At 36.3% G+C, this 14,718-nt stretch overlaps 1 protein-coding gene across 1 annotated transcript in view; it reads right to left on the bottom strand.

The window, feature by feature from the left end:
* Positions 1-14,718, bottom strand: part of EFCAB7 (EF-hand calcium binding domain 7) — a 50,664-nt gene that overhangs the window by 18,022 nt on the left and 17,924 nt on the right. Inside the window, exons 7-10 of the mRNA XM_044238372.1 lie at positions 7,433-7,574; positions 3,809-3,918; positions 1,142-1,299; positions 404-537 (exon numbers count right to left, since the gene is read on the bottom strand). Of these exons, the coding sequence (XP_044094307.1) occupies positions 404-537; positions 1,142-1,299; positions 3,809-3,918; positions 7,433-7,574 (544 nt within the window). The remainder of the gene's footprint in view (positions 1-403; positions 538-1,141; positions 1,300-3,808; positions 3,919-7,432; positions 7,575-14,718) is intronic.

Genomic DNA, 14,718 nt, shown 5'->3' with positions numbered 1-14,718 from the left:
TCATGACCTGAGCCAAAAGTAGAAGCTTAACTAACTAAGCCACCCAGGCACCCCTCAATGCTACTACTTTTTAACGGTCCTAATTGCCCTAATAATATTCTATGGAGAAGTTTAACATTTTACTTCTTAAGAATGAAAAGACACTACATATTTTTATGTATCCACTAATAAAAAGAAAAGTGCAGGGTACCAGGGTGGCTTAGTCAGTTAAGTGGCTGACTTAATTTCGGCTCAGGTCATGATCTCAGGGTCACAGGATCAAGCCCCACATTGGGTTTGTTGTTCAGAACAAAGTCTGCTTGTCCCTCTCCCTCCTCTTACTTGTGTACTCTCTCTCTCTCACATAAATAAATAAAATCTTTAAAAAAAAAAAAAAAAAAAAAGGAAAAAGACAAGTGCTTACCACGGCAGACAGCCCAAGCATCTTCATCACATTTCTCACCACTTGTTCTCAATTCAAAAAAATTATATTCTTCAAGGCTTAGAAGACCATTTCCATCTAAATCAATTACTTCAAATATATCTAATAAAGTTGACCTAAAATTACAAAAATAGTAATTATTTGTCTTCAAGACAACTAGACTAAAATGAAGTAATATCAAGGCATTAAACAATTTTTTAAAACTAAATGTACCCAGATATATTTCTTACTAAGTCTACTTGAGATAAACAAGCTTCTAAAACAACCATAGTATCTCAATGCATAGTAGGACCTTAATGAATAGTAATCCCCTCCTTTTCTTCTCCTTTCTCCAATCTACTCTCTTCTTCCTCTTCTACCCAATGTTATTATATCTATCTAGGGGATGAGAGAGCCACCTAAATATTTGGATTTCCTATTTGATAGTTATCTAAGTTAACAGTGCAACTAGCAGAATCTATTTCCAAGGCAGTGCCTACCTAGTCAGGTAGAAATCTATAGATGTGTGACTAAAGTTGACTTGCTAAATGCAACCCAGAAATGAAAGGCAATCCCAGATCTGTGAATGGAAAATCATTTTCAAATGCCCAGTGAGTTGGGTTATTGAATTCAAATCTAGGGGTAGGGGTGGTGGCTGGCCAAAGGAAAGGATGGAAGACAGGCTATTGTTCTATAACCTGTTTAGATGTTATAGTTCTAGCCTTAATAAACAAAACTTACCTAAATTCTTTTGTAAGAGATAATTCCCCTGTTTCATCTCTATACACAAGTTGGGCCTCTTCAGTTATTGGTTTTATTTCTTTCTTCAGCCTACAGCCAGTTGTGGAAGGAATTAACCAATAAATTCCAGGTCCTAGTTCTCCAGTCCACCCAAACACCTTTTCTCAAAAGAATTAGAAAACAACAACCACCATGAATCTTACTGACTTTAGATCTTTCTTCTGAAAGAGAAGTGTTAGAAGTAATTTATCAATATTCACCAACTCTATTATGCTTCTGTTAATCTTTTACAGGCTTCAAAATCTTTTTATGGGGGAGCCTGGGTGGCTTAGTTGTTAAATGCCTGCCTCCAGCTCAGGTTATGATTGAGCCCCACATCAGGCTCCCTGCTGGGCAGGAAGCCTGCTTCTCCCTCTCCCACTCCCTCTGCTTCTGTTCCCTCTCTCACTGTGTCTTTCTGTGTCAAATAAATAAATAAAATCTTTAAAAAAACCTTTTTGTTAATGGTAGCCCTGGCACAAGACCATTAGATGTAGTTCATAATATTTTAAAAACAAATGCCTAACAGTATAGTAGTAAGAAGTTACATAACTTCTCAATCTTCCTCACTAATCTTCAAAAATGTTTGTGATGCAAATATCTTCAACAGAAAGCAGAGATCTTAGAATAATTTTTCAGTCACAATTCCCTAGTTTGATTTAAAACAAAATATTCGGAACAAAAATATGTGATTTGTAAATTAGATTTCAATTACCGAAATTAAAAATATTTCAAGAGTTCACTATTTATATGAACTAGCCACATTTGTAAGAGTGTAATTATGTAGACAGAAGCACTGGAATTCTACTATCATTTATATAATATGGACTATAAAACAAGATGGTAGAATCCCAGATAAACCTACCTTACACAAAATTCTTTTCCATCACAGTATATTTATGAGTGCCAGGACATTTGTATGGGAAACATTTTATTCTTCTGTTTCATAAAAGAAAGTATAATGGCATCTCTCTATGGACCTTCTAGGTGTGTCTGGAACCAAACGGCTACTTATAAAACCTAGGGGTTATCTCTGTCAAATACATTAAATCTAAGCATTTCTCATGGTGTGTAACAGCAAGCAAACAGCTATTTGCCCTTCAGTACAGAATCGCCTTAGGGAATTCTACCCAGTATTGTATCCAAAAACTTCCAAAATGCAGATGTATTTTAGATCATCCTGGGGACTCATACACAACATACAGTTGCTTATCTGAATTCTGGGTTCAGCCCTATTTCTGCCCTCACAAGTCAGCAGAACAATAATCATTCTAAAGTAACACCATTCTATCTCGATATAAGAGTAATCCAATAAAACTAGGGTCAGGTCATTTTGAAGCCTAAAGATTGACCAAATCCCTCCTTGGGAAACCATAATCTTATAAACTGGTCAGATGTAGGCTGATATCTAGGAGTGAGAAGCAGTTCCTGCTGTTTCCTAATACATGTTATCCTGAGAATTTCCCTATCTCCACATAGAACCTTGAGCTGCCACGGTGGATGGCAAATGGAAAGTCTTTCATGGGCACAAAACTTTGCTTAAAGAAAATTGTGAAACTAAAACTAAAGCTAAAAATCTTTTGTAAATATGACACATTACAGAAAAACAGAAGCCGATATAGTAAAAAGGTAAATAGAAACTCATTCAAAGTTTATTACAGGCCTGCTATGTACTAACATTTTTATACATGCAATATCATAAGAAAGCAATTTTATCCAAAACAAAATGGGAAAAGCTATTGTTTTAGACAATGCTTTATCTTGAACTTAACTTTGTAGTCAGTTCTGAAGAAGAGTTTCATCAAAACATTAGCTTCTGTCATTTTATTTGTTTCTTGCCTATAACTATTCTTGCCTGTTAGGAAGCCTACAATAAAGACTTTTATACAACATTCCATCAGGGAAATGTTTGTCTGCCGCTGGACCTATATAAAGATTAAATATGATACTGCAGTAAGCCCTTGAATAGTATTATTCCTGTTGTTGTGTAGCAGATGTATTTTGTAGTCCTCATAAAATAAATAGCCACATTTATGTATCTGCCTCACATATTTGGCCTCTGAGTAAATATATAATTAGGAAAGATCAGAACAACCCCACAGGCAACATATAAAATCATTTAAAAGCATTCCTTCAGATCAATCTATTTTTGAACCCTATAATATGAGTCAAGCCTGAGGATAGTAATCTTGAAGTTTTTCTTTTTTGCAGTAGGATTATAAGAAAGACAAACATCTAAAGCAACTTTTCCAAAGTCTTGAATTGCTTGTATTTAGGGAAAAAATCCACTGGCATCAATCATTTTCATTGCATATAAAAAAAAAATGTTCACATGTGAGTCATCTGGGCATTTAGAGAAGAAGAAAGTGAAGTAAAATGTCATACAACTTATAAGTTATGAAGCCAAGACTACTAATCAATCCTTAGCTCTTAATCTCAGCAAACAGGAAAAAATCCAACACAATTAATGAGACATATATAATATGCATAGTGCTTAAGTACTGTATATACCCTAACTGGAGGGGAAGATACAAAAATTAAAAACAAATATAGAAAAACTACTATTTCCCCCAAACTTGAGATCATATTTTATTTTCAAATTAAACATTAGGAAATAAATATGTATACTTCTCTATTTCGTAGTTCAGTAAAACACATGAGTTGTAGATTTGCTTGACTCTCATTTTCCTTAAGAATATATAAGGCAGTATCAACTGATAACCAAGGGGATGGTTTTCCTAGAAACAAAAAACCCAAACATCTTAAAATAAGCAATTACTACTTACTCTTTCCTATGTAAATAGAAGCTGGTGGTTTCTTTCCCCTTTGGATTTTTTTTTTTTAAGAAATACATAACCTGTTTTTATATAGAAATACGTAACCGTTTTTTATATAGAAACATCACAGCATCTATAACTATATACAGTGACCTTGCTAGAAATATTGTCTATACTTACTTTCTAAAAATCAGAACTTTTCTTAAATTTATCAGAAAGCTGAGGTTGCAAGGCCTGAAATCCAAGGAAAAACAAACCCTTTCCAAGAGAGGAGATTCAAGCACTAGCTTACCTATGGAAAGGCACTGGGGGAAAAGATGTTAGATCCCACCTATGTGCTGGCAACTCCATAATTTACATCTCCAACTGGAACCTTTTCTTTGAACTTTACACCCATATAATCAACTGCCTATTTGACATTTCCACTTGAACTTCTATGTCTAAAACTGACCTTCTCCAACCCCTTAAAAAAAAGCCACTGTCCATCTATATTCTTTCTCAGTCTCAGTAAATAGTAATTCATCCTCCAGTTGCCATACTTCCAATCAAGCCAAAAATCTTGAAATCATCTTTAACTTTTTTCTTCTCCTGCATATGATAGCCAGTCTTCAGGAAATCCTGTGGTTTAGCTTTCAAAATATATCCAGGATATCCACTTCTTATCACTTCTACATTTCTGATTCAAAGCATCAGCAGTACCTTCCTATAAGTCTATAATAGCATCATAGCTGGACCCCTTACATGCACTTGGGTACCCTTCAATCTATTTCCAACATAGCAACCTGACTGCTTTTGTTAAAATATGTCAGGTTATGTACTATCTCTACTCAAAATCCTCTCATGGAGTTGAGAGTTGGATAAATGTTGCTCCCACCCTAACAATAAGAAACAGTACATAAATCATAATTTCTTATTCCTTGAACTCATCAGAGCTGAGGTCCCAGGGTAACCAAGTAGTATGAAATCCAAGAAAAGTCACACCCTTCCAGGAAGAGAGGAGATGCAAGCACTGGCCTATCTGTGGTGCAGCATGGCAGACTAGATGTCAGGCACCATATAAATGGAAAAAGAAAAGAAAGAGCAGAAGAGATATTTGAAGAAATAAAAGTGGAAAATCTTTCTAAAAATAATGAAAGACAGTAAGTCAAAAATCCAAGCAGAATAAATACAAACACACTCCACAATAACAGCATCAATGAGAAAAACAAAAGTACCTAGACATATATTCAAACAGTTGTAAATTAAAGATAAAGAAAAAATCATGAGGGCAGCCACAGGAAAAATCCTCCCAACAGTCCTCATTTCTCTCAGAAGCCCGAGTCTTTATTATGGCAAAAACAAACCAACAAACAAAATCATTTCTACCCCATTTTGTCCTGGTTCCTCCCTGTCTTCATCTCCTGCTTTATTCCTTCATTCTCCTAGCTCATTCTAGCCATTCTAGTGACCTTGCTATTCTTCTAACACCAGTCACACTCTCACCTCAGAGCATCTGATTAGAGTATTCCCTCTATGTGGAACGCTTGGCCACCTACCACTCTTCACCCATCCCTTCCACCAGCCCTATATCCAGAAAGCTTACTCCCTTGCCTTCTGTGGAAGACAGCAGAAATGGCTGCCCTCTCTATATTCACAGCATATTACAATGCAACTTTGCAGCTCCTCCAACAAGAGAAAAGTCTAGTTCTCCATGTTATAAATCTGGACTTGCTTATAACCTGCTGTGAACAACAGAATGTAGCAAAAGCCTCAGGAAGCCCTAAGTGCTTCTGCTTTTTCTTTGAGTTCCCTGTTACATGAAGAGAACAAGTCCAGGCTAACTCACTAGAAGGTAAGAGATTAAATGGGGCAGAGTCCAGTTGTCCCAGCTGAGACCTCACATAGAGACCAGCCAAGACCAGTAAAGCCAGCAGTGACCTAACCTGCAGCTGATCACAGCTGCATGAGTGAGTCCTACAGAGAAAAATGAAGCACAGCTCAAAACAAAATAACTATTTAGCAAACCTGCTTACTAGTGAATAACTATTTAATTATTTTAAGCCACTGAGTTTTGGGGTAATTTGTTATATAGCAGTTGATAATTATTACACCTCTTTCAAAGTCTTTGCTCAAAGGTCAACTTCTTAATGAAGTATACACTAACCACTCCATTTCAATGGCAACTCATATTCCCTCAGGTTTCACAATGCCTTATCCCTGTCTATTTTTCCCATAGGACTTGTCACTTTCTAATATGCCCTACCATTTACTATTTATTATGTTTATTATTTATTATTAGTTTCCCCCACTAGAATGTAAGTTCATAAGGGCAAGAAGTTTTGTCTTTTTTGTACTCTGTTGTTGTTGTACATGTACTCTTATGTATCCTAAACACCTAAAATGATATTTGATATATAAGGCCCTCAATTGGTAACTGATAAATTATTGAATAAAGGATCTCCTTCATAAGAATATGGAGAATTAACATCTGCATTGAATATGCAGGCCTATCTTGATACTTTTATCTAAAAAAGTGATAATTGTAATTGTCACTTAAAAGCATCAACCACCAAATGTTTTAAGCATCTCGTAAGATACACAGTAAAAACTTTTATAATCTCTACCTTCGGAAGAAAAAAGAACAGAATGGGGAAGATTCATCTAGTTATAAAGTATTTTCTTATTATGTAAACATAATAAAATTAAAATAAAAATTGATACTTAGAATAATCAACATTAAAAGGATATCTAGGGAAAGTAACCTTATAGACATTTTCACTAATTAAAAATACAATAACAATTTCAGACACTAGGAGATTAATTTGTACCTAACATTTAAATACAAAAAAACAGTATTACCATGAATGCAAAGATTATTAATAAAGGTTGTTTGCAGTTCATATTGGCACAAATTATGTTCCTATAAAACTCTCTTAAACATATGAATTAAAAAAATTCACAAATGGGGACGCCTGGGTGGCTCAGTTGGTTAAGCAGCTGCCTTCGGCTCAGGTCATGATCCCAGCGTCCTGGGATCGAGTCCCACATCGGGCTCCTTGCTTGGCAGGGAGCCTGCTTCTCCCTCTCCCTTTGCCTGCCATTCTGTCTGCCTGTGCTTGCTCTCTCTCCCTCTCTCTCTCTCTAATAAATAAATAAAATCTTAAAAAAAAAGAAAAAAAAATTCACAAATGGAAAAGCTAAAAATTAATTAGTAAATAAAGCTAATTCCATGTCATGAGGAAACCAGTGTACACCTTGTTCTGCTTTTAAATGAATTAAAATAGAACATGCTTTAAACATAACAAAAAACAACTTAAATACTTTGCAAAATATGATAACACAGTCCAAATATAAACTAATTCTTTCTTGAAGTATATGTAACTATGTTTCTTAGGTAGATTATTTTCTTTACTAAGGCTACCAAATATCTACATAAATATTTTCAAAGAGGGCATAAATTGAGATTTTAAAAATACATGAAAAACTTAAAACTTGCCTTCAACTTGACTCAGGTTTAATGGTTTAATTGTTAGATAAACCATGGATCTCTGAGCTATTTGCATCCTATATTGATGACTAATGATTTCACCGTCTTCTTCTAAGAAAAAGCAACCTTTTGATTGTACACATTGCCACTCCTGAAATGAAGGAAAAAAATTTTTTTTCAAATACTTAGTAAATGTTTCTAGCATGCAGAATAATAAAGAAAAACTGAGGAGGATATAAAAGAAATGTCAAATATAGCACTGATCTCCAGGAATCTGCGATATCATTAAGAGGTAAAACAAACAGAAAACCAACCTAACATAATCCAATTATAATTGACAGTAGTACACGGTTAGAACAAGAAAATAATCACATGTGCAAAATAATAACTCTAGTTCCTAAAATAGTGCCTGGCACATTGTAGGTATTCAATAGTGCCTGACTGATGGGGGCGGTGCTTGGGCATCGATGTAAACGGAGAGGGCAATCTATGAACCATATCTTGAAGGATTAGCAGAGTTTATGAAAAGCTAGGAAAATACATCATGGAAAAAAGAAGAAAGACAAAGTTCATGAGAGTGAGGGAAGTACGGAAACAGTGTAATAAATAAAAATGGTGCTACAGGGGCACCTAGGTGGCTCAGCTGGTTGAGTGTCCCTCCAGGTCTGTTTTGGCTCAGGTCATGATCTCATGGGTCATGGGATCAAGGATCCTCCCCACTTTCCATGAGTCAGGCTCTGCGCTCAGCAGGGTATCTGCTTGAGGATTCTTTCCCTCTGCCCCTCCCACCACTCATGTGCTCTCTCACTCGCTCTCTCTCTCAAATAAATAAATAAATATTTTAATAAAAAAATACTGCCATGATAATTAGGGCAGGATTAGTGCTTGGAACATGGTAAAAATGATTAAGGACCACTAAAACTGATGTTGAAAGGAAAAGTGATGACTTTGTATTTAAAAGTTAAAGTATATGACAACCAAAATTACCTGTACAAGTCCAGGTAACCAAAACAATACTGAATAAGTTTTACAGATATAACAAAATGCTCATAAACATCAATTTTGAGAAAACGTTCTATGCGATCATTTCTATTTCTGGTTAGCCAAATCCCTTCTGGTTGAAACCGAGAGCTCCAGGAGCTCTCAACTAGAATTAAATAAAACTCAAAGATGACGCCATATGCAAAAAGTAAAAAATTCTCCATTGAAGATGTGAGAAATTGTGTCATTGCCATAAATGTGTACAAAAATACCCTTCAATTTTTCATTATAGGCTTGTCTACCTATAATGTAAAACATTTCTGTTCTATTCCTAATGAATTCCAAACATATTTACAAGGTTTTGAAATGACTTTATAAAAAAGGATTTTGAAAAATTATCTGGGAGGATATTTATTTATTTATTTATTTTAAAGATTTTATTTATTTATTTGACAGAGAGAGATCACAAGTAGGCAGAGAGGTAGGCAGAGAGAGAGAGGAGGAAGCAGGCTCCCTGCTGAGCAGAGAGCCCGATGTGGGACTTGATCCCAGGACCCTGAGATCATGACCTGAGCCGAAGGCAGCAGCTTAACCCACTGAGCCACCCAGGCGCCCCTGGGAGGATATTTAAATAATAAGCCCAAGACTTTAATCATATTAAGAAAGCTACTGAAACCATACGCATTAGCTATATACAATATATAAAAAACACTAATAATTGATTATAGAACTACTTACTATGGCACTAAAAAGGGGAGAACAAAGATAATTTACACTGAGAATGACTTCTCACCCACTTTGTTAATTTATTATTATTTTTTAAGATTTTATTTATTCATTTGACGGAGACACAGCAAGAGAACACAAGCGGGGGAGTGGGAGAAGAAGCAGGCTCCTCACCCAGGAGGGAGCCCAGTGCGGGGCTCCATCCCACAATCCTGGGATCATGACCTGAGCTGAAGGCAGACGCTTAAAGACTGAGCCACCCAGGCGCCCCACACCGACTTTTTTAAATTAATTTTTAAAATTTTTAATAAACATGTAATGTATTTTTATCCCCAGGGGTACGGGTCTGTGAATCGCCAGGTTTACATATTTCACAGCACTTACCATAGCATATACCCTCCCCAATGTCCATAACCACACCACCCTCTCCAGACCACCCTTCCCCCAGCAACCCTCAGTTTGTTTTGTGAGGTTAAGAGTATCTTATGGTTTGTCTCCCTCCCGATCCCATCTTGTTTCATTTATTCTTTTCTTACCCCCCCCCAAACCCCTCATGTTGCATCTCCGCTTTCTCCTATCAGGGAGATCACATGATAGTTGTATTTCTTTGATTGACGTATTTCGCTAAGCTTAATACCCTGCAGTTCCATCCACGTCGTCGTAAATGGCAAGATTTCATTTCTTTTGATGGCTGCATAGTATTCCATTGATGCCACATCTTCTTCATCCATTCATCTGTTGATGGATATCAAGGTTCTTTCCACAGTTTGGCTATTGTGGACATTGCTGCTATAAACATTCGGGAGCACATGTCCCTTCAGATCATTGCGTTTGTATCTTTAGGGTAAATAACCAGTAGTGCAACTGCTGGGCCAGAGGGTAGCTCTATTTTCAGCTTTTTGAAGAATCTCCATGCTGTTTTCCAGAGTGGGTGCACCAACTTGCATTCCCACCAAGAGTGTAGGAGGGTTCCCCTTTCTCCGCATCCTCGCCAGCATCTGTCATTTCCTGACTTGTTAATTTGAGCCATTCTATTGGTGTGAGGTGGTATCTCATTGTGGTTTTGATTTGTATCTCCCTGATGCCAAGTGACGTGGAGCACTTTTTCATGTGTCTGTTGGCCATTGGATGTCTTCTTTGCAGAAATGTCTGTTCATGTCTTCTGCCCATTTCTTGATGGGATTATTTGTTCTTTGGGTGTTGAGTTGGATAAGTTCTTTATTGATTTTGGATACTAGCCCTTTATCTGATATGTCATTTGTGAGTATCTTCTCCCATTCTCTCAGTTGTCTTTCGGTTTTATTGACTGTATTCTTTCTTGTGCAAAAGCTTTTGATCTTGGTGAAGTCCAAATAGTTCATTTTTGCCCTTGCTTCCCTTGCTTTTGGCAATGTTTCTAGGAAGAAGTTGCTGTGGCCGAGGTCAAAAAGGTTGCTGCCTGTGTTTTTCTCAAAATTTTGATGGATTCCTATATCACACTGAGGTCTTTCATCCATTTTGAGGCTATTTTTGTTTGTGGGGTAAGGAAATGGTCCAATTTCATTTTTCCGCATGTGGCTGTCCAATTTTCCCAACACCATCTGTTGAAGAGACGGTCTTTTTTCCATTGGACATTCCTTCCTGCTCTGTATAAGATTAGTTGACCATAGAGTTGAGGGTCTATTTCTGGGGTCTCTATTCTGTTCCATTGATCCATGTGTCTTTTTTTGTGCCAGTACCATACGGTCTTGATGATGACAGCTTTGTAATAGAGCTCGAAGTCCGGAATTGTGATGCCACCAACTTTGGCTTTCTTTTTCAATATTCCTTTGGCTATTCGAGGTCTTTTCTGGTTCTATATGAATTTTAGAATTATTTGTTCCATTTCTTTGAAAAAAATGGAAGGGATTTTGATAAGGATTGCATTAAATGTGTAGATTGGTTTAGGTAGTATAGATATTTTCACAATATTTGTTCTTCCAATCCATGAGCATGGAGCATTTTTCCATTTCTTTGTGTCTTCCTCAATTTCTTTCATGAGTACTTTATAGTTTTCTGAGAATAGACTCTTTGCCTCTTTGGTTAGGTTTATTCCTATGGTTTTGGGTGCAACTGTAAATGGAACTGACTCCTTAATTTCTCTTTCTTCTGTCTTGCTGTTGCTGTATAGAAATGCAACTGATTTCTGTGCCTTGATTTTATATCCTGACACTTTACTGAATTCCTGTACAAGTTCTAACAGTTTTGGAGCCCACACCCACTTTTTTAAAGGCTAAATAATCCTAACATGTATTTATATATCATTTTCCTATTATATAAATGATAATTATTTCCATAATTTATATTTTCATATTTTATGTTATTAATATGTATATTCATAGCACCAAAATACATATAAAATTGGAAGTTTAGAAATAGGGGAAAAATCTGCATAATTCTATCATCCTAGTTTGATTCTATGTAATCCTTCCTAAGACTGGTCTTACATAAAAACTTACTTTTTAGGGGCGCCTGGGTGGCTCAGTGGGTTAAAGCCTCTGCCTTCGGCTCAGGTCATGATAGGGTCCTGGGATCGAGCCCCACATCGGGCTCTCTGCTCAGCAGGGAGCCTGCTTCCTCCCTCTCTCTCTGCCTGCCTCTCTGCCTACTTATGATCTCTGTCTGTCAAATAAATAAATAAAATCTTTAAAAAAAAAAAAAAAGCCTCTGCCTTCGGCTCGGGTCATGATCCCACGGTCCTGGGATCGAGCCCCACATCGGGCTCTCTGCTCCCCGGGAAGCTCGCTTCCCCCATCTCTCCTTGTGCCTGCCTCTCTGCCTACTTGCGATCTCTTTCTCTGTCAAATAAATAAAATCTTTAAAAAAAAAAACTTACTTTTTATATTCTAATTAACATTATCTTATTGTTATTATTATTATTTAATGTTAATCTAAAATATTTGCTACTGGAAAATAAGAACAAAGTTAGAGAACTTACATGTCCCAATTTAAAAAATCACTTCAAAGCTACACAATCAACAGTGTGATTGTGGCATAAAGACAAATATAGAGACCAATGGAATACATAGATAGCCCAGAAATAAACTCTTACATGCATAATCAGTAGTTTTCAACAAAGATTTTAAGACCAGAGGCACCTGGATAGCTCAGTTGAGTAAGCCCCCAACTCTTGGTTTTGGCTCAGGTCATGGTCTGGATCCTGAGATCTAGCCCGGTGTCAGGCTCCACGCTTTGCTCAGAGTCTGCTTGTCCCACTCCTTTCCCCTTTTCCTCCCCCTCACTTGCCCACATGCTCTGTCTCGAAAATAAAATCTTTTTTTTTTTTTTTTAAGATTTTGTTTATTTATTTGTCAGAAAGAGAGAGAGAGAGAGCACAAGGCAGACAGAGTGGCAGGCAGAGGTAGAGAGAGAAGCAAGCTCCCCGCTGAGCAAGAAGCCCCGCATGGGACTTGATCCCAGGACTCTGGGATCATGGCCTGAGCCGAAGGCAGTGGCTTAACCAACTGAGCCACCCAGGCGTCCCAAATAAATAAAATCTTAAGGAAATAAAAAAAAAAAAGATGTTCAGACCATTCAATGGGAGAAAGGATAATCTGGCCAACAAATGAAGCTGGGAAACCTGGATATCCAAATGCAAAATAGTTAATTTGAATTCCTTACACCATTAACAAAAATTAACACAAAATGGATCAAAGACCTAAATGTAAGTACTAAAGCTATAAAATTCTAAGAAGAAAACATAGTAGAAAAGCTTCATGGCATTGGATTTGGCAACTCTTGGATATGACACCAAAACAATGTGCTCTGACTATAGAAAGGTCAGCCATTTTTGCTGCACAGAAGGCAAGGGAGTAAGCTTTGTGGATGTAGGGCTGGTGGAAGGGATGGGTGAAGAGTGCTAGATTACTTTTTTTTTAATGTTTTTTTTTTTCAATTTGAATCATATGGGATTTTTAAAAAATTTATTTTTTCAGTGTTCCAAGAGCTTACTTAGTACTATAATCTGTGATAATTATCCACTTATGTCAACCGGGATCATGTGACCAATCTTTTTATGAGCTAAAGGAATGGTGGGTAGCAAAGCATTCCACATAGAGGGAATACTCTATCAGAAGCTCTGAGGTAAGAGTGTGCCTGGTGTTAGAAGAACAGCAATGTGACTAGAATGGCTAGAATGAGCTAGGAGAATGAAGGAAATGGAGTAGGAGATGAAGACAGGGAGGAACCAGGACAAAATTGGGTAGAGCAAGGGTTCCTGGGGTGCTGATAATATTCTATTTTTTAACTTACATAGTGGTTACATTGATTCCCTTAAGTCCATATTTAATTTCAATATGAAAATTGAGTACCTACACTTAAAATCTATTCATATTTCAGTATAGATATGTGCCATCTCTAAGGCACTAATTTTTACTTTTAAACAAAAGATGTGTATTAAAAACAGAGCTTGAAGAAAATGTATCAACATAGTGAAAAAGCAGCCCACAGAATGAAAATATCTGCAATCATACACCTGAAAATGTATTAATATCCAGAATATATTAAAAACTCTTATAACACAACAAAACCCCAAAAAACTCGATTAAAAAATGGTCACAAGACTTGAATACACATTTCTCTGAAGAAGATAACAGATGGCTAATAAGCACATGAAAAGATGCTCAACATATCATTAGGGAAATGCAAATCAGAACCACAATGAGCTACCACTTCATACCAAATAGGCTAGCTATTAAAAAAAAAAAAAAAAAAGAAACCCAAACCAGAAAATAGTAAGTGCTAATAAAGATGTGGAGAAATTGAAAATCTTGTTCGTTGCTGGTAGGAATGTAAAATATGAAGCCATTGTGGAAAAGACTGTCAATTCCCCCAAAATTAAACATGAAATTACTACATGACCCAGCAATTCCATTTGTGGATGTGTATCAAACAGATATTTGTACAACTGTCTTCATAGTAGCATTATTCTCAAGAGCTGAATGGTGCAAAGAATCCAAATGTCTACTGATGAATGAATGGATAAACAAAATGTGGAATGCACATACAATAGAATATTCTTCAGCCTTAAAAGGGAATAAAATTCTAACATATACTGCACGTGGATAAACCATGAAGACATTATGCTATGTGAAGTAAGCCAGACACAAAGGGACAAATATTGTATGATTCTAATTATATGAGGTATCCAGATTAGTTAAATTCAGAGACAGAAAGAACAGTATTTGCCAAGAGTGGAAAGAGGAGGAAATGGAGAGTTGTTTTATAGGTAAAGAGATTCAGCTGGGGATGATGGAACAAGTTCTAGATATGAATAGTAGTGATGGTTGCATAACAATGTGAATGTACTTACTGCACAGAATCATACACTTAAAAATGGTTAAAATGGTAAATTTTATGTTATGTGTCTTTTGCCATAATGAGAAAAAACATTTTGCTAAGTAATAGTTTTTTTTTAATTTGACTGGTTCTATAATTAATCCATTGAATTGGAATATCATTACTTATTTCTAAAATGTTGGATATCGAGGTCATTTCTAATTTCTCATCAGTATAAATAATAATAAAATGAAGGCTATTTGTCTAAATGCTTTTCCTTTCATGAATAATAT

Source organism: Neovison vison, chromosome 2 (genome assembly GCF_020171115.1).
Source record: "Neovison vison isolate M4711 chromosome 2, ASM_NN_V1, whole genome shotgun sequence".
NCBI lineage: Eukaryota > Metazoa > Chordata > Mammalia > Carnivora > Mustelidae > Neogale > Neogale vison.
This window is presented reverse-complemented; position numbering and strand designations above follow the sequence as displayed.